Source organism: Metopolophium dirhodum, chromosome 8, assembly GCF_019925205.1.
Source record: "Metopolophium dirhodum isolate CAU chromosome 8, ASM1992520v1, whole genome shotgun sequence".
NCBI classification, from domain to species: domain Eukaryota; kingdom Metazoa; phylum Arthropoda; class Insecta; order Hemiptera; family Aphididae; genus Metopolophium; species Metopolophium dirhodum.
The window spans coordinates 22,528,297-22,555,390 of NC_083567.1; the positions used below are offsets into that span (position 1 = coordinate 22,528,297).

The 27,094-nt window shown below is 29.8% G+C and overlaps 3 protein-coding genes across 6 annotated transcripts; 1 reads left to right on the top strand and 2 right to left on the bottom strand.

Annotated features, from left to right (window-relative positions):
• Window positions 1-7,283: 7,283 nt before the first annotated feature.
• Window positions 7,284-11,858, top strand: LOC132950158 (testin). Its single transcript, XM_061021407.1, has 6 exons — window positions 7,284-8,103; window positions 9,196-9,406; window positions 9,476-10,398; window positions 10,463-10,567; window positions 10,637-10,795; window positions 10,874-11,858. Exons 1-6 carry the CDS (start codon window positions 8,026-8,028, stop codon window positions 11,078-11,080), a joined length of 1,683 nt encoding a protein of 560 aa, XP_060877390.1. The 5' UTR covers window positions 7,284-8,025; the 3' UTR covers window positions 11,081-11,858.
• Window positions 11,842-14,926, bottom strand: LOC132950160 (nuclear speckle splicing regulatory protein 1). Of its 2 annotated transcripts, none has more exons than XM_061021412.1 (4): window positions 14,602-14,926; window positions 14,079-14,187; window positions 12,750-12,902; window positions 11,842-12,671 (listed from the first exon to the last, which is right to left on the bottom strand). In XM_061021412.1, exons 1-4 carry the CDS (start codon window positions 14,622-14,624, stop codon window positions 11,919-11,921), a joined length of 1,038 nt encoding a protein of 345 aa, XP_060877395.1. In that variant the 5' UTR covers window positions 14,625-14,926; the 3' UTR covers window positions 11,842-11,918. The 2 variants fall into 2 exon arrangements, with proteins under 2 accessions (XP_060877395.1, XP_060877394.1); XM_061021411.1 differs by lacking the exon at window positions 14,602-14,926 and adding an exon at window positions 14,391-14,537.
• Window positions 14,927-15,533: 607 nt separating this feature from the next.
• LOC132950159 (uncharacterized) lies at window positions 15,534-19,229 on the bottom strand. Of its 3 annotated transcripts, none has more exons than XM_061021409.1 (8): window positions 18,749-19,229; window positions 18,473-18,639; window positions 18,358-18,381; window positions 18,101-18,169; window positions 17,911-18,012; window positions 17,721-17,822; window positions 17,543-17,632; window positions 15,534-17,455 (listed from the first exon to the last, which is right to left on the bottom strand). In XM_061021409.1, the coding sequence occupies exons 1-8, from the start codon at window positions 18,811-18,813 to the stop codon at window positions 16,968-16,970; spliced, it is 1,107 nt and encodes a 368-aa protein (XP_060877392.1). In that variant the 5' UTR covers window positions 18,814-19,229; the 3' UTR covers window positions 15,534-16,967. The 3 variants fall into 3 exon arrangements, with proteins under 3 accessions (XP_060877392.1, XP_060877391.1, XP_060877393.1); XM_061021408.1 differs by having other exon boundaries at window positions 18,101-18,190; window positions 18,298-18,381; window positions 18,749-19,227; XM_061021410.1 differs by lacking the exon at window positions 18,101-18,169 and having other exon boundaries at window positions 18,298-18,381; window positions 18,749-19,228.
• Window positions 19,230-27,094: the final 7,865 nt, after the last annotated feature.

The window sequence follows — 27,094 nt, forward strand, 5'->3', positions numbered from 1 at the left end:
GGTTTAGGTATTTTTGTTCCATAATAATTTGTTTGCAACTGATCCCCCCCCATACAAAAGTTATGTATACGCCACTGTACGGGTGCGTAAAACACCGAAAATCGTGAATTTCGTAAGGCTGTACCATAAATACCAATGGCTTCCCGGTAGTAGAGTTTTGGACAAGTACCTACATAGGTAACTTATAATAATTCATATTGTAAATTAATTAGGTACCAAAAAAATATAACTTCTCAAACACTGTGTCTATTGACACTGCCGGGAGAATGTATTAGAATGTCTATAAACTTACGGACCAGTTCAGGCGCGGACTGGTAAAATAGGGCACGGGATGCTACACAATTTAAAGGGCAAATAACATAAATTGTTGGGGCGAATTTAATACATGTAGATTATTTATAAAATATTAATATATTTTATTTTGTTTTGAAAAAATATTGAATATACGTTAAACACGTAAATAAGTACCAAGTTACAAAAAACTTTCAATCAAAGTTGTACAATATTATAGATTACTAGTAATCGTAAGTTGGTGACAATCTGTTGTTCATTAGGTGTCTAGAGTCTTTAAATATATAATAAATAATATTAGGCAAATATATTTTAGGGCAAGGGATGCTGTAGCATCCCAGCATCCCAGCCAGTCCGCGCCTGTAGGCATAAAATAGATAACGGATGAGTATAGTAGTACAGTAGTTCATATTATATTGCGCGTTTTACCAGTGCCGCAATAAGCGGGTGTGTACTGTGTTGTGTGTGTCAAACACACGGGCCCAGGGCCCCAACCCATAATGGGTGGGGGGGGGGGAAATGATAAAAATTTAAAAATATATAAAAAGAAAAAAAGAAAACCATTTTGCTATAACAATAATTATTAATAAAGATTGAACAAGATTGAACAATAGATCGATTTTGTTTTGTACACAACATTATCCTACATCAACGTTTCTTTTGCGGCCTGTATAACCGAAATTAAAAATAGTTTGGTTGCAATTGATTAAAGTGCGTCATGCGAAGGAACGCGCATTTTTACCGGTTTAGTGTGAGTGATGTTTACGCGTTTCAATTATTGGTGTCTATTTTTGTTATGCGGGAAAAAACGAGACCGGACTCGCTTTTATATTGCACGTTCAAAAGGTGGGATCTTCTACGGTCGGTGTCTTGTAGTCGGCCAATATGCTATCCATTTTGATAACGTATGTGAAAACTTAGTTGCGATATTTATTTGAATAATTAAATTTATAAACTAATAAATAAAAAATAAATGATTGCCATAATATTTTAAAGTGAGTACAGTATTTATTTTTGAGTTTCTAATTGACTGTTAATGTATGGTATGTTAAATTTATTTGTTATTTGATAATTATTTATATTTAAAATGAACAAAAAAGGCTACAAATTATTATATTTATTTATTTGTAAATACATAGGTACCTACGTGATTTAATTATGTTAACCTTATTTTGTATGAGTAAAAACTTAAAATTCCAAAGTATGTTTTTAAATTTAGAAAAATTAATTTTACAATAGTGGATAGGTTAATTTTTGAATTTTCAAAAGTAAGGGGAGGGGCATTCATTTTATTTACACACGGGCCCAAATTGGCGTAGTTGTGGCATTGGACATTGTGGATATTTCTGGAAAATTCTATAACTTTTTTTTGACAATTATTGCAATAAAACAATATTAGGGCCTTAATCGAGATAAATACTATCCTATAGATTTTTATATTTAAAATAGCTGAATAACCCGGCGTTGCCCTGGAACATTTTTTGATTAATTAACTCCTTTTGGGTATAATTTGCTGTGCATATGGAAGCCAAATCATATTATATTTTAATTTTTAGCCATCCAGCGTGGCGTTGCCCGTGAGAATCCTGACTCGCTTATGGTTATGTGAACAGTCAACAGTTAACAGTATATTATAAGGTAGGCAATCTAACTGCGGTAGATTGCGGACACAGCGAGGTGGGTGATAAAATAAAACCTATATTACTATAATATTAGTATATGTATTTAGTTCAAAAAAATGCTTATACAGTGTAAGTACCTAAAATAGTATTGAAGTCATAGTTTATCATCCCAAATTTTTAAGGGCATTTAATATATTTTGGGGGTTATTTTATTTTAATTTATTTCATTTAATTTTTACGGACAAATCGGCATAAACGTAATCGTATATATAACCTGCAACCAAAAGTAACCATTAGTAAACAAAAAAAAATTTTCAATTTCCACCGTGAATCTTAAGATCCCTGTTTGACCACCTCTTCAAAATATGAATATCAGAAAATCCTTTATTATTGCACATCTAGATCAGTGGCGTCATTTCAGTTTTCAATAGAGGGGGGCAAAGGTTTAGACCGGCCCGAATGGGTAAAAAAAAAAACCGCAAAAATATTAATAGTTTATTAAGATATCTTCTTTTTTTTATTTTTGAAAATCTATTAACAGCATTATCTATAAATCAATTTTACCTGATTCATTATAAGTATATAAGTATATATTATATAATATATATATATCTTATATAAGTATATGATATATTTACAAATTAATATTATCTTAAATTATAATATATTTTTTTTTTATTGCTTGCTTACCGGCTCAAGTTTTGTCTGTTTATTAACATGCTAGAAATTATTTTCGATACTTTTCGAGCAGTTTGCGGTAATTTTATATTTTTAGTCGCACCCCTTAACCACCCATCTATTTTTTTTAGATCATATTTTTCCCAAATTAAAAGATTAATGTAAACATGCGTCACGAAAAAAATTAATTTTAATTTAGGTACTCAACTAAATTAACACAATACGCAGAATAGTTGAATCATACACGACTGTCGCAAGTTATGAAGTCCGTGATCAATGATAAATAATAAGAGCGTCAATCGGTTGTTGTTTTTAGAATTTGTAATCATTTTAGATTTTAGAAATTAAACTATACGAGATTATGATACTAACTGTTCATTTTCCTTCACAAAACACACTCACACAAACAAACATACATAAATACATACATACAATGTGTACGTCCCCGCATACGTCTAAATATATTCGAACTATCAATTAGTAAAAATGTATCATTGTGACAATAATTTCTTAGTACATACTATAATATTTTCTGAAAATATTATAAAATTCCCAGACAGCAAATGTTTGACTAAAAATATTATTATAACATTATTATAGGCACGTTTTTGCACTAATAAAATATAATAATGGTAAAACGGCAACAACTGGACACCGGCCCATAGGGCTGCTTTTAAAATCAGACAGGGGCAAATGCCCACCTTGCCCCCCCCCCAAATGACGCCACTGATCTAGATCAATAAAGGAACCACTATTCCAAATATCAAGTACCTACGTACGTTTTCTATTCTAAAACCAATATTGTATATTCAAACTAAATATCGCTTGATAGATGGCGCCACTATTGTATTCTTTCAACCCCCCTTTTACCTTCTTAAAGATCGAATTTTGAAAAATCCTTTCCTAGTGCGCTCTTACATTGCTTAAGGAACCTCTGTAGAAAATTTCAAGTCTCTAGACCCAGCGGTTTGGTCTGGGCGTTGATGAGTGAATCGGGGCGGTCTCCTATATGTAATATGTATATAGATTATCAAAGATTACCAAGCTCCGCTCATGGATCGACGCATTGTATACCTACATACACGCACCTACGACAAAGGTAAAATCACTAAAATGCAATAAATAATAATATATAATAATAATTGTATTTCAACCTGGAAATTTCACGAGACGCCATAGTCGCCATACCATAATATACGTATCTTATTGTTTAGTGTTTACATTTAGAGGACGTTGTACCCGCATGTGTCTCTCCTTCTTACAAATGTACTTCATAGCAAAAACTGTTTTGCGCGGGAATGAACCGAGAACGCTACAGTCATAACTAAAAAACAAAATTTTCACCACATAAAAAGGAGAACTTTGGCTGTGCAATATCTTTTTAATTTTTTCGTTATCGGAAGTTCAAAAAAAGTTATTAAAATTTGAAAAACACAAATAATAATGGATTTTGAAACAATAAGAACTTTTTTCGGATAAGTGATATCAAAATAATAAAAACGATATTGCACAGCCAAAGTTCTCCTTTATATGTGGTGAAAATTTCGTTTCTTAGTTATGACTGTAGCCTTCTCGGTTCCTTTCCGCGCCAAAACGTTTTTGCTATGCCGTACGTGTAACGTGTGTAAAACGGAGACAACATTGGTGCTACGTTCTCTTAACGGATAAATTTGGATATTTTGGTTTGGATATTATGTCTTGGATATCCGATATTTTGACCGATTGCCCGTCTTAACAGCATATAAGTTTATCGTATTTTAAATTTCATTCTGTTGATATTATGTTTATCAAATTGTTAATTTTAAATTTCTTTAAATTTCTATCAAGAAGGTATTGCAATAATTTGTATTACATGTATATGTATAGTCATTTAACTTGATATAGGTATCGCATATTATAATCGTCTATTTGAGAATATCATGATGGATCATAACGATATTATGAGTTATGTCGCTGTAATAATCTATTATCATCCTACCTATAATCTATCCAACTAAAATGGGTTTTTTTCTGTTTGTGCACAAAATGCACAATAACATGTTCCAATTTTATACTTGTAGGCTTACGCCTTTACTTGTAATATTATAGTCGTTTTTAAATAGGTTATATATTATATGAGCGTTTCTAAACTCCGCAAGAGCCAAGAATACCTGTTAGATAAATAGAATCTATATTATCTGTTGATGAAAAGGTCTAATATAAGCTCCGCCAGTTTTATTTTCTTACCTTTAATCACGATTTAAGATATACCTTAAATATCTTAAGTACCTATATCTTAAATCGTGCCTTTAATGGGTATAATAAGAAAACGGGTGATAACCGCCTTGCTTATGTACAAGTTCATAATATATTATCTCAACCAAAAAAAGGTGGATAAGTGGATGTCGCTCTGCTGTACAGCAGGTTACAAGTGGGTCACTAATGGATGGTGTTAAATTTGAATTCAATGATATAATATCATTGTATAAGAAAAACGATTCTGAGCGAAAACGGTCAGTTTAAGAATATCTACAATTCATATTAATATACGTTATATATACATTCATGTACGATTATATACGTCTAATAGTTCTCAGGCGTCGTTGATCTTAGAAACATGATGTTGGTATCAAAAATAACAGCTTTGTACTAAAAAAATTTAGATTAGATTTTCGATATCTTAATTTGACGATTTTATATGGGTTTTTAGAAATATGAACATTTGTTACAAACTTCAAAGTTCAAATGCAAATAAAATTGTTTAGAAAATATATTTAAAAATTCTGTTGCAAGAATTTTTAGTACAACTTCTTGTGTTTATTTTAAATTTTTATTCCAAAACCATGTTTCTATGACCAGAGGTGTATATGACTCCGGGACTCGTATGAGTACTATTGTCTATTGGACAAAAAAGCGTGTTTTGCGGTCGATTTTTTTCTACTGTGACGGTCTCTTAAACATATTCTATGATATAATATATTATATGTGTACCCACGACTAGTGACTACGACCTACGTTTATTATGAATAAAATGTAATGTTACCGTCAATGGTGTAAATTAGGTAATAACGTAAATGCCTAGCTAACATCATAAATTCCTAACATTAGCTAATGTACTAGTATGAGTGTATGACTACTATAATATAGTAAATAGTAATCGATATCGTTAATGCCTAGGCCCTAGGCATTAACTGACAACATAGGCAAGGCTGAAAAATCTAAATGTATTTTTGTTAACACATTTTCAACTATGACTAGGAAATTACCTAAATGTCTAATACTGATGATAGACAACGTTGATAATATTTTTGTTATAAATATTTAAATTGGTTCAGAAATTTAATAATACATAGTTATAAATGTACAGTAGATAACTGATAAATATTATACTTAATATGACATGAATAAAATAAAAAAATTGAACAATTTATTTTGACAATTTGATGTACAGACGTACTATAATATGACACTTTGAAGGTTAGTACTATACTACTATAGTGTATTATACTATAACCTAACCTAACCTTTTTTTTTATAGTATAGATAGATACATGTTATGCATTGTGCTAGTAGACATGCGTGCGTACAAATATTATATTATAATTTAATTAATATAAGTATTAATTAATTATTATAAAAAGTAAGTTATCGTGATTTATATTTTATACCTACTATATAGATGACATAATATTGTATCCGATAGATCTTTTACTTAAAATGCACCATTAGGTGTACCACCATCGACATAGTATTAGAGCCGGAAAGTACGTTATTGTTAGTACTTATTAGTACCGTGGTTATAGATAAATCGACTTTACAACGCAAGGCCGTTTCTAATTAAAATTAGAACATGCATAGCTATTAACAACTTATAATAAATGATAAGTACCTAAATAAAATTAGAGTTCATCTAACGATCAGCTTACAATAGATTTTAGATTTTTGATTTGAATTGATTTAACATTTTTATCAAATATTTCTGAAAAAACACGGATTTATCGTCATTATATAGGTACCAAGGAAATATTTCTATGACTATATGATGCATCATTGGCTGAAAGTAATGGCAATTATCGTTATTACTTATTTCCTTGTCAATATCGTATACAGGTATACTGGCTAATTTGATCGGAAATATCCTAAATGTTCGCCTTTGCGACTTTGCCGGTAACATATACATATACGTATAATAGCCAATAGCGTGGACCCTACCACGGCCACGGCCCCTTTGTTGAATTACATCAAAATATTAAAAATCGATTGAGGAGAAATAGTTAATTTAAGGGTGAATATCCAATGTCAAGAATGAAGAATCTTGTATTTATTTTTTAAATCTAAGATATAAAAATAACAATTCTTATGAATTTCTAACCTAACAACGCTTATAAAAAAATATTGTGACTATGTATTTTCGATGATTCCGGGAAAAAAATGTAATAAAGTATATTTAAGGTATGGTCTAAACCACATATTAAGACGATGGTATATAATCTCCATTCGTGATCTGAACTATGAACAGCACAGAATAATAATATTGTATAGATATTCTATATCCGCGATGACAGTCATCAAACGATCAAACGAGCGTTACTATTATATTATGTTCGTGGAATGATTGACTGAACGTTATCAAATTTATCATTTAATAATTATTTCCTTATCGGCCGCCAAACCGGTCGCCACTCGCCAGTGACTGGTCTCCTCGACTATAAAATACACGGGCTGCGACAAATTGACAATAATAATAATTACGGAAATTACTAATTTGATAGAGACACTCTATAGACGCAATAACGTATACAGCACGATGTAGAAAATATAAGTTATATTAATATCTTCTCTACATCGTGGTAAATAGTAGTTCGCCAGTTCGCACTTTGGCTTTGACACTATAGCCACCACAAGAAGGCACCAGGCAATAGGTTAGCGCCTAGCAGTGAGGCGGTTTTCAATCGTCATTCCGCATTCGTGTCTCTCTGCTCTCTCCCCTTCTGCTTATCGTGTCCCCGACCACGACTCGCCTGTCGTCGGTACTCACACAGTCACATTGCTCTGTTGTAGTCGGTACTGTTCAGTCTCATTGAAATTCTTTGTCGTTGACGTCATCCCCGGACGGGAGGTGAGCAAACAACTTATGCTTTGTACAGTATCGATACACTATACAATATATATTTTTTAATATTCATAATTGCTAACCGTTCGTTCGTTCGTTTTTTCTTCCACTCGTTATTTCGATAAACTGCTCAATCTGCTATGACGATGATTCATCGTTTCGACACTCAGCTTCCGTTTGCTCCGCACGTAGCTGTTAAAATTCGCACTCTTCTGTTACGCCAATAGTACATCAATATTTCCAACGAGCAGACCAATCAGTTTTTTTTTGCACACGCAGATCCAACACTCATAAACCTTACGAAAATCATAAGCCGCTTACAAGAAATTTCACGTCGGACAAATGACAATGGCTTTGGAACCGGAAGAACACTTTAAGACGCCCGAATGGGTTTCGAGGTTGGAGAATAAACACAAAAAAGTACGCAAATACAATAATTTTGTTGTTTTCTACTATTCTACTATTTTAATCAACGAAATAATAATATAACTTGTTCTGTACAAGAATCGTTTACCCAAGTTTAATGTGAATTCCATATTTTCTATACCAACCTATACAGTAATACTAACCCGAGTACTGAACCACCTCGACTTGATGATATTTTTTCATATAAGTTAGGACTTGGGGGTCACCAATTAATGTTTTTGAAAGGCCACTTTAGACATTTCGAAACTGTTCAGGGGCCATTAAAATTGCAGACGTTGGTTAAACCAATAAACAAAAATGATAAATTACAACACTAGAACGTATAATTAACCGGTTTTACTTTTTTTTCTTATCTGCGGTCTGGATAAAATTTGTCCACGGAACACATGTGGCCCTCAGTCCGCTATTTAGTGACGCCTGAGGTAGGTAACCCACGTAACATCTGTTAAAAAAAATTTTAATTAGTTACCTATATATTTTTTATTTTATAGGTAGAGGTACTCCACCTTAATTAATAACTAGATATTAAGTAATTTTTGAAATAATATAATAATTTATGATATCAAGGTATTCAAATAATTTTTGTAACATATTATGTTTTTGTTCGGTGAATTTTAATGATTTTGTAATACCTATATTACTGTCTATTAGACTTTTATACACTGGTGGTTTAACAGCTATAATATTGGATGGAATATTTTTTTAAATTATTTTAAAGTATTTAATTTGTTATTTATGTTGATTATGATTTATAACCCCCCCCCCCCCCCCCCATTTTATTCTGTATATAAAGTTTGGTACCAGACTTACATATGTTGTAAAAAATTCTTAAATATATGGGTATACATAATTATCAAATTAGGTTTTTTTTAGGTTTTATTAGTATTTTCCGGGATATTTTTAATTTTTATAATTCATCAATTAACAGGAAAAATTACCTGGCATAGGTACACATAGGTATTATCCGAGGTATTATCATTGATAAAATTCATTGAAAGTATATTTAATCAATGGATTTAGGTGTCTAATAACAATATTTAGTTTATATTTATATATTATTATATAGTTAATTATATTATTTTTCAGTTTCATAAATTAGCTCATGAAGTTGGATCTGGTTCGAGTTGTTTAAAATGTGGAGATGCTTGCCCTGGCTTGGATTTACATTTTTGGAGAAAGGTGTGTAGGAATTGTAAATGTAAAAAAGAAGAACATAATATTGTAGATGAAGATCAGTATAAACAGTTAGATATTTTATTCAATGATTCAAAATCAAATTACCAACCAATAAAAGCAGGTAAAGTATTGTAAAATAAATAGGTTCATGTATGTGTGTTAATTAATTGGCTTAATATTTGTGTTTCAGTGTTGAATATGATTATTAAACCTGATGACCAGTTAGTCAAAAAACGAGAAACTGATCAAAATCAAAATGAATTTAAATTTGATTGGGTCCCACCAAATGTTCATAAAGATCTGGCTTCAGAATACATGCAGTTGTTACCATCTGACAAATTACCTATTAGTGGTAGTGAAGGTGCTTTTTACAGACGCAAGCAGCTTGAAAAACAAGTTCCTTTACATGATTTTAATGCAAACGTTTGTCATAATCTTACCATCGAAGAAGCTGATGCTATGGGTTCTTATTTGAAAAATTTAAAAGAGAATGCTGTTGGTCAAGGCTTGGTCAAAAAACTTACTGATAACACTAACAATCCAATTCCACTGTTTAAAAATATGAATTTAACACCCAAACCATTTAAAAAAACGTATAACCAACAGTTTGAAGAAGAAGAATTTCCACCTCCTCCTCCGGAACTTTTGTATCCGTTGTCTAACTCTGAATTGAAGACACCAAGCACATTTATTGGGAACAAAAACTTTTCTGGAAGTAACAAACCAGCTGTCAATATTTTAGACACTGTCAACAACAATCCAGCTGAATGTGACACACAAGTTATTACTTCACAATGGCCAACTTCAAACATTGCTGTATCAGAAACTTTACCCCAACAACAGACAAATTTCTCCTCAAATATTCAGAATGATAATTACACACCTATGCTGCATGATAAGGATATTGGTGAATCATTAAAAAATCCACCCTGGGAAGGTTCAAACGAATTCCCAACATCTAATGCTGATATATGTATATTACCGGACGGACAAGAGTTGCGTTGTAAGCAATGTAATAAGAATGTTATACCAGGTCAAGTTGCTGTCATGGCTGAACGCACTGGTAAAGAAGTATTTTGGCATCCACCGTGTTTTGTTTGTGCTACTTGCGAAGTAAGTTTCATAAAATACGAGATTAATATCCTAATATTGTAACAATCATATTTTTTTTATATAGGAACTATTAGTTGATCTAGTATACTTTTACTATAGTGGGAATGTTTATTGTGGTAGACATTATGCTGAAATCTTAAATATACCACGATGTAATGCTTGTGATGAGGTGAGATAGCACTATTATAATTTACATTTTGATACCATAGTTATCATTGAATTATATATTTTTTTCTAGTTGATATTTTTGAAAGAGTATACAATTGCCGAGGAACATACCTATCATGTTCGACATTTTTGTTGTTTTGAGTGTGACAAACCATTAGCTGGATTAGAATATGTGTCGATTGAAAAACAACCTGCGTGTTTGGATTGTTATCAAATAAAATATGGAAAAGTATGTACATTAGTCATTAAAATACTTTTAAAATGCAGTATATATATTTTATAAATGAGTATCTATAATTTTGTTTAGAAATGCGAAACCTGTCAAAATATTATAGTGGCTGGTGATAATAGGATTGGTTGGCAAGAGTTGAGCTGGCATGAGTCTCCGGCATGTTTTAAATGTTATCAGTGCTACACATCGCTTTTAGGTAAAAAGTTCACGGTAAAAAAAGAAAAGCGACCCTTGTGTAGCAGAGAATGTGTAATAGCTTTTAACAATTCTACAGAACTTTAATATTGTGTTATATCAATTTTTGTAATTACAAGGGGATTCATCAAGTACTTCTGATCTTTAGTGGTGGAATAGTGATAACTATATTATCCTACCACTAAATAACCATTATGCTTAATGAATCATCTTGTGTACATTTAAATATTAATATTTTTACTAAATTAAGAAGACAATACAAATTTAAATCAAACTAATGTCTGTGATACACATATATTTATTACTTAAAATATAATTTAATTTTCTTATCACAAATATTATTTTTACTATTATAATAGATAAAAAAAGTATTTTTACAATAAGAAAACATTTTAATTAAATATTTATATATTATTATATTATACTTTCATAGTCTTCATTTTTATATATACAGAGAAGAAAATGAATAGTTTAAAATGACACTTCATTACCATTTTTTTAATTTAAAATTATGTATTGTCTTCTATTTTATTTATCAAAATACTTATTAAATTATTTATTATTGCTTCATATATTCTCAAGTAAAATTATTTTAGCATTCCAATAATGTTCCTATTTAAATATTTTTTTTTGAATTTTATATTATAAATACAATTTTATTATCGCAAAATTCTATTGTGGATTATAAATATCATTTAACAGGGTAATTTTTATTAATTTGCCATAATTTCAAAACTACTGTGATATTATACATCTGCCATTTATTATTGTACTTTTAACAATATATTTTTGTTTAAAATTATATTTTTGTGTGTTAAATTATTTTATAATTCAAAGGAAAAAAAACATTTATAAATAAGAAATATATTTATATTATTTATCTTATGCATATTCTTATTAATGACAAACAAATAATGTCTAAATCCTAAACACATGGTAAATTAATCATTTGTCTTTGGAAATATCTTTGACGTGCTTCTTCAAAAACATTACCAATTGTCCTTTTTAACCAAATATTTATTTTGGGTTTAATTTCTTTCGGTTTACTCTCATTTTTCTCAATTTTTTTGTCCTTAGGTATCTCTTTAGTTTCTTCTATTGGTGATTTAGGTTCTTCATTTGGTGCTGTATCCTTTACCTTAGCTATTTCTATTGTTTCTTTTAATTTTACTTCGGGCTCATCTACATTTTCCCCAACAGATTTCTTATCGTCACGAATTTCAATTTTTCTACGCTTGGAATCCACTGATGAATCAGATTCCGATAGATCAGTATCTTTATCATCATTAGCGTTATCGTCATCTGAAGTGTTTGAAGAAGCACGCTTTCTATATTGGCGACTTGCATCAGATTTCTTTGTTGACTTTTTCACTTCATCAGTTTTATCATTTTCATTCTTGCACAATTCTTCTTTAAACAAATGTCTATAAAAACTACCCATGTCTTTCTGTTTTGTTACATCATTAATGTCTTCAATCATGGAAAACTTTAAATCTTCTTCATCCAGTTTTCTTAACTCTTCCAGTTTCGCCTTGTATGAAGCAGTGACAAACGCTTCTTTGTCTTTAAATTCGTCTCCTTCGGCTTCTCTTTCTTTTTGAATTAACCTTTCATTTCTGCGTTCATATTCGACCTTACGTTTCTCAGCTTGGACTAATAAATTTTGTATATATCGTGGCTAAAACGTAAAAACAATCAATTTAATAGGTACATCGTACATGTTTAAAAAATACTAATAATTTTGTATTGCTCATACCTTAACATTTTTCTTCTTTTCATTGGTATGTTCTTTTTTTTTCTCCATTTCATCATAAACTTCATCGTACTGAAAAACTGTTGCATCTTCTTTCAGCGCCTTGTCAATAGATAATTTTGCACTTCTTTGCTGAGCTTTAGTTTGGTTGTTAGTCTAAACATGTATGAAATAAATTAAATTCTTAACATAATCAACAAAAACATTATGTATCAATACAGCAACATGGTTTTGAATTTTGATTTAAATAAGAAAAATGTATAATATTACATATCTTTAGGCATTAACCAATAATGAATTGAAGAAATTGTTGTTTTTTATATGTGTACAATTAATAACAATCTATTTATAAAATAATAAATGGGGGGTGAAAAATGTACGTTACCTCATCAATCGAGAATGGCGCGTTTGATTTGGCTCAAATTTTTTTTAAGATGCTTATAATTGTCAGGAGAAGGTTTTTACGAAAGAAAATTTTAGAAAAATTTACCAGCATAGCAGGAAATCGGGATGTCCAAAATACAATAGTGGCGCTATCTGTCCAGAGAAAAATAAACTAAATAATAAAAAATGTATTATTGCAGATTAAAATAATAATAGTGTATTATATTATATTGGTTTTATGTCAATATATAAAAACAGCCGTTCTCGATTGATGAGGTAACATACATTTTTCACGCTACATTTTTATTTATATAGATAGGCTAATTTAAAAAGGGTTAAATTTGGTTTTTTTTTATTTGTTGGATTTTAGTATCATTAGGTTAGGATTTTGTATTAATTGATTATATTAATCCACCGTAGGTGGAATTAAGTAAAAATGACAAACTTAGTATAACTTTGATACTCTAGAGTTAAATCATAAACTTACGTACAAACAGCACGGGGTGCGAGATCTACCATAGGTGATTGCCTACCTGATAATATCTTACTGCTGCAAACCAGAATTTTATTCCGGGAAACAGAAAAGTTAAGATAAGTTTTGAACACCATACACCGAATATTAAATAACAAATTTAACGGGCATCAAAGTGCACGGGATCAGCCACAATATATATATTTTAAATTTTAGATTAGTATGTTTTAACTACAGTTGTTTAATATAAAATAATCTCATAACCGTAGTTGTAACTATATTTATATGTAAGTTATAGTAGGAAGTGAGTGCTGGTAAACTTTCATAATATGCAACATATTCGGTTAAATAAAACTTCAGTTATGATTTTTGTGCGTCAAAAAAGAAACACAACTGAAATTTTGCATTGATATAATGGCCCAGAACATATTTTGTTTTGTGTATAGTTAATTATTATAACTGATATCAATAAATACTTGAATGCGTTTTTTTGATGTTTCATTTTCAGAATCACTATCATCGCCAAACACATTAGTAATCTTCTTCGGTAGGTCTGACAGTTTTTTAGGAACGATTAATCCATACCTAAAAAGAACACAACGATTAGTTATTTATTCATTCAATATTTTAAGTATAGGTCTTGGTATTCCTCGAGATAAGATGTCAACTGGCCAAACAAAATACAAAATTCTGATGGCTAACATAACCGATAATATTGTTAACCGCAACATCTTTTGCATCTCTTTTAACTCTTGTTTAATATATTTTCTTTATTGTACGGAACATACCTTGCGAGTGAGAATAAACAAATTTCTCTGTTATATTTGCCTAAAAGTGTATAAAACACACAGCAAAGACATGCCGTGTGCACACCCATATTTAATTTAAATGGTAAAAGCACAAAATTGTTATTCATTTAAAGTATTGCACGGCCGTACATTTTTTTTTAACACCGTACCGTTCTATATTGACAAACAACAGCGTAACTATCTCGCTCACTTTTTACTACTGGAGGATTCCATGATGGCGCACGATTGATGTTCCAATTTGTGTTGATGATAGGTAGGTACTTTAGAGTTCCGTGTTGATTTTATTCATTATTGAGGGCAACAAAACTACTGTAACACACGTTAGTACATTAGTGGATCATGACAAATTAAATTAAATTTATTGTTTAGTGGATAATATATTATAATAATTATTGTTTTCGACAACGGATTTGTATTTTTTACGATTATAATATTATGATAAATATGATAACAATATTATTATGATTTTATGATAAAACTACAAAAGAGCGCGTAGCACCCATAGATAATAGCCACATATTAATAGCCATATTAAGATATATCTTAAATCGTGATAATAGCATCACTGAGACCTTAGATCATATAGAGGCATATTATACAAATTTAATTTGTCATGATATACAGTATATGATCTAAGACTGAGACATTTCAATGCGATAGACAGTTGTGATATTATTATAATACAATAAAATTGTACTAAAAAAAAAATATTACATAAATAATTACTAATTTATATTACATATAAATTTGTATTTTGAATCGGGGAAACAGATTAACAAAACGCGCTCTGGTGGAAACAATTTGTACCTTCCGATTCGGCGGGATGTATAGATATAGTTTTATATTGGTTATTTTACTTTTTATAATAAATGAATTTTGGTATCGAAACTTTATACGCTTTTATAGCTAACTGTATACGTTGGTAAGTACAATTTCTACTGATATTATCAAATACATTCAAATACAATACACTTAAAGGAAAATATATGCGAAATGTAGGGAAAATACATACAATCTCCCGACTCCGCGTAGGGGAGAACCCCCCTAACCATCAGTACCATAGACCTATTAACTAAAGTTAACTTTTTATTAACTTTAGTTAATAGGTCTATGATCAGTACGATAGGCGTCTTCCCAATAGTGCGTAAATATTAATATTATAACAAAATAAATAGTATTCTATTAATTTTTTTCATACATTAACTGAACATGTGATTAAAAATGATAATATTAGAGAATCTTCTCTACGCCGTGGTGTACTAGTATCACAAAATAGATGAAATTAAATCTATAAAGTTTGTAACTTGTCAAATAGACAGACCATCTGGGTGGGTGGTGCGGTTTGGTGCAAGTGAAGTCAAGATTCCCTAGTACGAAATAATGTTCCAATAAAATTTTAAAATCCAAATACAATAGTTATAAAATTAACTATATAACTATAAGCCATAAGGTGTAAGTTCAATACTCAATAGTTTATATTATGATTTTGAAAGGTGTGACTTTTTGTTCATCAATAATGTATAGTGTAGAGACAAGTTTTGCTGTATGAAAGTGTAATTTATAAGTACAATAATTGATTATAAATATTATAATCAATGATACAATGTTTCAAATACATATTGTAATTAAAAATTAAAATGCATACTTTATAAAAAAAATTGACACATTGTACATATTGTCGATAAAAAAATATTCAAAATAGTAATAGTATAGGTCTAATGCTTCAACATTAACTTTGTAAACATAATAAACTTTAAGTAATAAAATCATTTTAGTAAATGTTTTCCTCATAGAATTACAATTTTTTTTCTGTTGACCCAACAGCATGGTGAAAACCAATATTTAAGTAAACAAGAATAGCCATACTTATTATGTGTCCTTATTCTTATTATGATGTGTATTAAATACCTCATAGTTTTTATAATGGTAATTTAATTGTTCTTCTTTCTAATTTAAAAATATTTTGTTTTTGGTATATTTTATTTTTTATTTCATTAAACATTTTGCGTTTAATATTTGGCAAAAATTGGAAGATCGCAATACTTTTTCTGCTTCCTGTCATTTGTCCACAACATTATGACTTAGTTTTTTCTTGTGATATGGACAGTCAATCCAAATTGTGTGACATATATTATAGGTATATTACATATATTTTTGTTTTTGTCACTAAAATCCCAGCAATATAACTCGTTACTTCATCTAAAGACGGTGTTATTGTCATGATAACAAAAAGCGGCTGTTTGCACATAATATGCAAGCAACATCTTTTTTTCTATACACAAGGGTTCTCCAACCAAGGCGGTGCGCAATCAACCAACACCATGTGCAGCCTTTGCTTTTATGTTTTTTTTTTATTTTCCTTTTGCCTTTGTTCTTGGTTTAATTACCAATTGGCAATTTTGACTTTCGGCAATTGTTTTTACCTAATATGCATTAGATATTATAATAATTCAAAATATGCACTCTTTGTTTAATAATTTGGCGGTACAATTACAGAAATTTACCACTAGGATTTTGTACATCAGTGAATACTTTCTGTTCTCCTGACTATATAGTCTATTTAAAAATTGTATAATCATGATCTTGTTGAACTGTATAATTTTTCGGTCTTTGAATTTGGTTTTTCAGATTTTCATTTTGTATTTGCCTCTCTTTAAATTTGTACTTCTTCGTGTCCAAACGTATCTTTGCTTTTTTCGCAGAAATTAATTGACTTGGTGATAAGACTCCTATTATGTTAGCATTTAATATCTCTTCACGTTCTTTTTCTTTTAGTAGTCTATTTAAAGATTGTATATATTCACCATCTTTTTCAATTTTTTTTTTCAGTCTGTAGATTTGTTTTTTCAGATTACTATTTTGAACTTGTTTCTCTTTAAATTTGTTCTTCACCATGTCCAAATGTGTCTTTGCCTTTCTTGGAGAACTAAAATGACTTGGTGATAATTGTCCTATTGTGCTGGCATTTAATATCTTACGTTTTCGACTTTCAGGACAGTCTGTTAAAGAACAATTCACTATGGGATGGTCCAAAAGTTCAATATCTAAAATGAAAAATTAAATTAAATTTATAAAATTTGATTGAGATGTCATGTATACAAATTTTGAATGATAAATATATTGATACATACCTGTACTTGTAAAAGCTATGGGTTTGACACGTGAACTTTTCATAGGTATTGGACAATGGCTAGAGGTACATTGATCGTTCAAAGGTTTATCTAAAATTAAATAATTTAATTTAATTTATAAAATTTGATTGAGATGTTAAGTATACAAATTTTGGATGATAAATATATTGATACATACCTGTACTTGTAGAAGTTATGGGTTCGATACATGAGATTTTCATAGGAATTGGACAAGGCTTTGGACAAGGCCTAGAAGTACCTTGATAATCCAAAGGTTTATCTAATATTAAATAATTTAATTTAATTTATAAAATTTGATTAAGATGTTAAGTATACAAATTTTGGATGATAAATATATTGATACATACCTATACTTGTAAAATCTATGTGTTCGATAAATGAGAGTTTCATAGGAATTGGACAAGGCCTAGGACAAGGCCTAGAAGTACCTTGATACTCCAAAGGTTTATCTAAAATTAAATAATTTAATTTAATTTATAAAATTTGATTGAGATGTTAAGTATACAAATTTTGGATGGTAAATATATTGATACATACCTGTACTTGTAGAAGCTATGGGTTTGATACATGAGAGTTTCATAGGAATTGGACAAGGCCTAGAAGTACCTTGATACTCCAAAGGTTTATCTAAAATTAAATAATTTGATTTAATTTATAAAATTTGATTGAGATGTTAAGTATACAAAATTTGGATGATAAATACATACATATATAATATGTATCACTATACACACCTGTACTTGTAGAAGCTATGGATTCGGTACATGAGATTTTCATAGGAATTGGACAAGTACTTTGATAATCCACAGGTTTGATATCTAAAATAAAATAATTTAATTTATACAATTTATTAGAATTAAGATGTGATATATGCTAATTATGTTGGATCATATATATATTGATACACACCTGTACTCGTAGCAGCTAAGAATGGAACAGCGTCCTTTGAGAGGTATCCACTTAGTAAGTAGTGTTCCGGTAAAAAATGATCCCCACATATTTTGTTTGATGGCAAACACAATTTTATCTTACAAGCTTTTAACCACATTTTTTTTCTAATTTCATCTTTAGGAAAGCTAAAATAATATAACATTAAACACTTTGTAATACACATTCAGCAATATAATGTTCTTTGTAACCTAACATAACATATAAATTATAATATAAGATAGGTATTGTACTTACGAATGAAATGTTTCATCTGAACCCTTAATGTACAATTTATTACAAACAACACATTTCCTTGTCATTGCTATTAATATAAAAGGTATAATGAGAACGGATAAATTTAAACCATAGACAATAGCAGACTGACGGTATTGTAAAGTAAAAATTTTAAAACGTTTTTTTATTCGTGAAATAAATAAATAATATCGTTATTGACATCGTACTTTGTTAAATCACAGAACAATATTATTATAATATAGGTCCATCCAAGGTGTATCGATATAATATGCTATTCTGTGATCACGATCTATATAAGATAGATCTTAGTTCGTGTCTGTGATATATGTATCAATACAACTTGGCAGTTGGCTCCATTTGATGAAATTAATTAATTTGTTATGATAAGAATATCAATTGATAATAATATCATTATGTATTTTATTATCTATGCAATTGCGCAGAAAAACGGACTAAGATATATCTTAGTCCGTGGCACGGTCTTAGAAGATCTTCTAAGACCGTGGTCCGTGGTGACTGGTGATACCTATATCTTCTATAATCTAATACTATAAATTAATCTATAATATTATAGAAGATATGTTATCTATAACGTTGCCCGTGTGCGGACTATAGAACAGCCGCGTGTGCGGTAAGCCCTAGCTTACCGCGAGAACTAATACTTTGATCAGTCTATTCAATTATTATAACTTATAACTTATAAGCTATTAGCACGATTAACAAGATAATATTATAATATATAGTATCTTTTATCGTTGCACAAAGGCTAGCTAGAATAAGTAGAATATTTTGGTTTTTGTAGCTATTAGCATTAGAGTATAAGCCTTGGGTCTATAAATTTATGAATCTAGAACGTTTCCCCCTGTCTCCCACCCCCCTCCAGAACAAAAAAATTAAAAGTAAAAATATTAAACAATAATATAGGTTTAATGCAAACCAATTAATGTACAAATTATTATATTAATACCCTAATTAATATCACTGAACCGCTTTTTCATACGAACCGGAATTCAATACAATACAATGTAATTATTATGATCAATGATATTATGTTTACAATTATTATTATGGTACCTATCCCATAGAGTAACAATAGTAATATTACTCTATGACCCATAGACCTATTAACTATAGGTATATGCTATGACCTATCCATAAATAAAAATAAATTTACTAATTAGAAATAAACTTCATAGATGGCAGCACATAACTTATATATTATTAGGTATTTCACGGATATTCTAATATTCAAATCATACGATCATTAAAGCAAGAATATATAAATAAAATATAAAACCACAAAAAAATTAGCCAAGTACATTAGAAGGGGTAGACGTCTCTATTTATTATAATATTTTTGGCTAGGCTTTGAAAATTGTATAAAAACGCGAAAAATAGGGATTTGTGATTAAGAAAATAATTGAAAAAAATCCAATAATAGTAATATTAAATCACTGAAAATTATTGTAAAAAGTAAATGCTAAATAGCCTATATAGGTAAATTTAAAATTTCACTAGAATCCCATCCAAATTAGCTGCTGTAATTAACCTAATGATCTTTTAGATAAAATTCAGCTATGGCACACCACCGTGAATACTATAAGAGCCAAGAGGAAAATAAATAAATTATCACTAATTCTCATCGATAACCAATTTAAAGCTCGTTCATATTGGTAAAAAATTACAGTGAAGTATACGAAAATTGATAAAACTGACGGAGCCAATCCTGCGGGGAAGTCGTGTGTATAATAATATCGAAGAATATACTTATAATTTATATATAGGTACGGAAGTGAATTTGTTAAATATTAAAAATAGTTGGACAACAATTCCAGATGAATATTGTATTATAGTCTGTTACCTACACACAATTATTATTGCTGTTATTAATACATTAATTATTAATAGAAATAAATTATTTGTTTATACTTTCCTAATTAAAATTGAAACCAACAATTTATTTAAATTGTTAACAATATATTTGTACTTTCGTGTGTGCCGGGGTGGGTGCCTTATGGAATGGGCTTGCACATTTGGGATCCGCTGATAAAGGTTATAATATATTTAAATGTATTATACTATTATGTAAGTAGAATCAGTGGCGCAGAAGTCTGAATTAAATGGTGTCACAAAAGGATTTTTTTCGGACCCATCCACCCATATCTGCAGCTATCTCTGTAACCATTGCGGTCCACATTTTTATTTCAAATATACATATTTAATAGGTATGCCGTATACGATATACTTAATTATATGCCTTTTAAAAGGTATGCAGTAGTTACAATGTATATTGTACATGAGCTGTGTACTGCGTAGATAGCCGTAGCTGGTATAGGTACCTACTATAGTATACCTAGGTAGGTACCCACTAATTGTAATGTTTTATATATATAAAATATACTGAATTACCATTAATAAGAGTATACCTATACTTGAAATACATTGCTGAATTAACACTGTTGGTATATCAACTCATTGTAATATCTTTTGAATATGCACTGCAGTCTTGTCAACCCTATTCCCTCGTGACAGAGGTACAGCGAAAGTTTACACACGTGTCGCGGTCTCACGCAATAATGTATTGCACCATATGTATTTGTACGTAGCTAGGTGTGTGTATTATAGTCCATATAATATATAGGTATATTATTATATATAATATTAGCCAATCATGTAACTGTTTGCATGAGGCTCTTGGGTGTCGTTAACCATCATGTAAGCATTAAATCATTTACAAATATATGACGCCAAAAGGTGGAAAGACATTCGTTATACAATTTTGTCCAATTTTATTAGCACGTGTATCACAGTGTATGACTGCTAAAGTCTATGCGTATATTTACCGTGAATTATGTATTATTATCTTGTCGAATCCTTGTACAGAAACATACTGCGTGGCTGGCGTGGATATACATACATGATCAAATGTGTATACACACATATTTGATCTTAGATAAAAAGACAGACGTGAAAATGTGAATATTGTGATAATGGTGCTTGGTTAAAACTTAAAAAAAAATACGAATGCTAATATTATCATAGTAACAAATATATACCTATATATAACGAAAACATTTTTCGATTATTTATTTACAGAGAATATAACGGGCATAAACTAGAGGAGTGTCGAGGACAAAAAATAATAACGAGCGATATATATAAACAATTATCAAATGCGTATAGAATAGATACAGTCTTTGTTTTAATTTTAATTTCATATTATATGTTCAGTAAAAGCATGTATTGTAACTGTTACGTGTTTTATCTTTTATGGCAGGGTACACGTGCACGTGTTTAATATAGCTGCGGTGACAATATAGTTTAATGCGATGACGTCTAGTAATTAATGGAGGAGTTTAATGATAGCCACGGGAAATTGGATTATAGTGACTAGTTATATAGACTTAGATAGTAGTAGAGGAGAAGTAGTAATTATTGAAGATACAGTCTCGAGAATCGGAAGTGCAGTTGGTCGAGTGCCGAAAGACTGGAAGAGGCAGTTAGGGACTAGAAGGAAGAGTCAATTCAGTAAAGATATAGTAATGTAATTACTAATTAGTATTAAGTTAAGTATTAATAAATGATAAATATAATATGTGTATAGTTGAATAATTATTAATGATATTGTATATTTAATAATATATAATATATAATACCTATATGGCTATATCAACAATGAAAATAATTAAGCTGAAACATCGTTAAAATTTAACTGATGGTCAGCACATAGAATCACTCTTAACCGCTCTTACATCAATGCAACTAGATTTCGAGTACCTCAAAAAAACTACAATACACAAAAATAATTCATCAATGCAAAACTATTTAGCTTTACGTACCTACATAGAAATGTTTATTTATTTATTATACACCTATATTAATTAATTTGATAAAGACATTTTTGTTTTTGTAAACAAGACGTGGACCACTTGATGCGAATATGACACGAACCGCAAGATGGCCGCCCATGTTGTATAAGATAATATTAACCAGTGGATTGCCCAGCTATAGTGGCTGAACAACTTCAATACCACGTCGAATTCTCATAAAATAATAATTTATGACTTCATATAGTTCGTATCGACCTAAAAAAGAGGAGACATTACAGGATTTAAAGAATATAATCATGCACTTAATACCTATGTATTAAATATTATATTGTAATTGTAAACCTATTTGTATGCTTTATACAGGCCCCCACATAAAATGTTGGGACACTGTACTAAATGTTTTCGAAGGCCCTATAAAATATTATTTAATATAAATTAAGTATTCTTAACAAAATTTCAAACTTCACTTAAACGGTCTCCTATAATAGCTGGGCCCTTGTACTCCAGGTCCAACAGCCCTCCCCTTGTAGAGGGCCTGGCTGTATATGCAAAATAAGAATAATAAGATAGATTTTATATAGATTAAATTATATTGCGTATAATACGTATATAAGAAAAAAATACAGAATTGTCTCTATATAAAATTTTTTTATAATTATAGGTAGCTGATATTACTGATACCATTGGCAGTTATGTAAACTATAATGCAAAATGTAAAAACAATATTTCCCATCACCCATTCACCCAACGTGACTTTATATACAGAATTTAATTTACTTATATTGTACGTAGCATGAGTACTTACAGATTGTATGAATGAAACAAATTATATTCACGGGTACATTCAACAAAATCACATGGAAGACTACATTATATAATTTAAAAAATCCATTGTGATGTAAAAAAAGTTAAATTTATAACGTCGTAAAAACAAATTTAATACATTCATTTAAAAATGCTTAGCACATTAAAATACAAGTTTAACTTAGCGCAAATATAATACCCGAGAAAGTTATAAGGTGTACGTGCAAGACGAATAACAACGTTAGAATATTAAAAAAAAAATAATAGTAATAACAAAATTCATTTTTATGTTGCTTTAAGTAATTTCGATCTCCCCACACAGTTTCAACAACGAATTTATAAATTCTCTGAATTAATTAAAATTTAATTTCAGAGAGTATTAAAATCACAATAATATTTAATTATTTTTCACCGGGAAGCTTATTAAAATTTCGATTTTAATTAGAGATAATGATATTTAAACGTAAAATACTAAAACGAACCAGTTTTTATTGAAAAACTAGCACATGATCAAGAATAGCATAATAATACTAAATAAATTTGATTCCAAACGATTCCACTTTTTTGTATCATTATATAGGTAGTATCATAGGAATATTATTATAATTGGGAAGGCACAATTATTACTGCGTCTGCGTATTGCGTGTACATTGTACAGACTGTGCAGTGTTGCGTAGTTGTTGCCTTATAACTATTATACTACCTATAAATATCGCTGACAATTGGGAAAAGTATAAATTTATCCCACGGGAATATCATCGTTTGCAGGCGCAACGAACTAAACGGGGGATAGGAATCTATGCATGCGTGAGACCGATAATATAGCTGTATAGCGTGAGAGGCGGTACCAGATATATAGATAGGTACATATCGTACATACCTTGATTTAACGACCGTTATACACAAAAAGAACCAATTGTCTGTTGCCCGGGCCGGTTTTTTCCAAGTGTTTTATAGCCAATTACAGCGAAGGAACAAATTGAATATGTTAATTTTTTTTATTGTTTTTGTTTTTTTTTTTTAAACCGATGTATAGAGGTTTATATTTTCCGGCTCATTGCAGGGAATCGATCGAACTTACGACTTTTGTCCTTCACGTATAATATAATAATAATATATACATTAGCGCGACATTTTAATTGACTCTGTCGAAATTGGTTAGAGCAGTCGTGTCCCCTCAGAGTTCAACCGCATATTATAGTTTTCCTGACGATTCACTACAACTCTGCAGCGAAGTTTAATGCGAATTTGATTTTAAAAATATTTTACCATACCAAACTAAACGATGTAATATCTTTTAGCGATTTTTAATGATACCTATTTTATTTATATTTTTGTTAGCCACTGTGCAGTATCATGTGATAAACATTGATAGAATATAGTCACTTATTTTGGCACCAAATAATTTCCCCGTTGTGAAACCGTTTTTCACTGTATTCGAAAAAATTTCCCGTGAACATCATTATAATCTTTATTGCTATAAGAAAGGTGTAATTTGATTTAATAAAATCAAAACAAAAATGTAAACAGGAAAGACAGCGTATAAAATTACGTATCTAATAAGAGACACCTTGGTACGTTCCTCCCTCTAATAGGCATACCCAAGTAACAGGGGACATTATAGGTACTTCCTATGAGTATTTAGCGTCATTAAGGCCGCGTATGTGCCCGTCATATAAAGTGACGTCGTCTTTCTATTAGTTAATGAAGTAATTTAAGTAACTGATGATGCGCAAAAAGTCGTATATACATAGTTCGAAATCCTTTTGTGTATGCTCAGCCTTTATTCATAAGACGTGCACTAAGGTGCTTGCAAAAATAGATGTATTATAATATTATTATCTGATAGACTTTTAGCATCAAGTCCTCAGAAAGTAATGAAAAAAAAAAAAAATATCGAGATAAAAATGTGCGGATTGTTTATATTTTGTTTTATTATCTAGATAGTTAAATTATAATTTATCTTTTGTCTTTATATCTACCTCATTATTTTACCAATTATCTCTTATATTTATCTAGATATTTTAAAAAGGAAACATACAACACTGCAGGTAAACAATAAATTATTACTTATTGTATTTTATACTCGAATATCGGAAGAATATGATTATAATGTACATTATTTCTATTGGCGGCTATTTTGTAATTTCAAATCTACTTCATTTTAATTTCCCCCGAGGCCAACGACAAATGCAAATTGTGGATACCTACGATTAACCATTAGAATCAAGTTATTAGTAAATAATACTATAATTGTGTACCTAAATAATGGTGACAATGGTGTATTCAAATAAAAATGTATTGCCTATTGACTATTTATGATGACATAATCAGAGAAAACTTGAACAAAGCAAACAATTTAGATACTTAAACATTTTATTGAGCAAAAATCGAGTTAAATTTTCTTTTTATGTAAATGCATATTATTATAAATTAAAAACAAATTTACAATATTAGTAATTACCTAAGCCTTTATAACTGATGGTGGTAGTTTTCTTCGTTATTTAATCTACAATTTAATTAACCCAGAGATAGAACCCAATGTTAATCGACTTAGAAATAAAAAAAATTCTACAATAAGTCAATAACTATAACTTTTATAATATTGAATATCACTTAAAATAAAAATAAAAATAATTGAAAAGTAAATTTTATAATAATGTACGTAATATAAACATTTGTATAATATTTTATATTTAAATAAATATAATAAAGTATTAAAAGGACGCCGTACCCGCCATGTGTTGTCTCCGGTTTAGTTATTACTAATGCAAAATAATCAAATTAACTCAATTATTTTTAATATTAGGACGGATTCATTTAAATCAAATTTTAATTTTAGAATATTGTCTAAGTCCCCACTTGGATTTTTATATTTTAATTTTGAAGAAATGGTTAACATTTAAGATTGAGAACTTTTTGGAAATATTAAAATAAAATGCTCATAACTCGCTGTAAAATTGAAACATAAACATACCTACTTGGGGCCCTAGATAATATTCTCAAATTTAAATCGATAAAAAATCAATTTACTCTAACATTAAAAATAACAGGGTTAATTGGATTATTCTAAACGTACGATTTGGTTTGATATTATTATTATTATGCGTTAGTATGACAATGACATACATAATATTGTGCAGGAATTGTGCGGGTACGACGACGTCCTCTTAAGTTCTCCTTACTTTTTACAGAGTACCTACTTAGTAGGTAGGTATATCACGAGAGCGTTGATTCGTACTTTCGACAGGACAGACGAAAACAATATATATTCTCCAGAATCATATTAATTGTAGTGTGTGAGTGTGTCCCGAAAAGGCTTAAGGGTAGTGACTAGTGAGTATACATTTATACCACAGTGCAAACGCATACTCCCGATTTCTATTTGGATGGCAGCCTTATGGTTGTGTGAACCAATTGTGGAAGTTTCGTTCTCGATGGTAAAATTTGTTGAAGTTGTTATATAGCGGCAATTAATTTAATAGTTTTTTATTCCTAGAGCAACATTGTAAAGTAGGATGATATATTGTCGTGTTGTGTGCAGTGATTGTCGTGTCGTGTGCAATTCATACAACTATTTTAAACATTATGGCATTATGGCTGTTGCTGATTTTCTGTTATGTGCTTACATTCTCGCATTGTTCTACTTAACTGATATTAATTGATTTAATAACAATAAAGTCATTGTAATATTATTGTGTTGTTAGGTTGA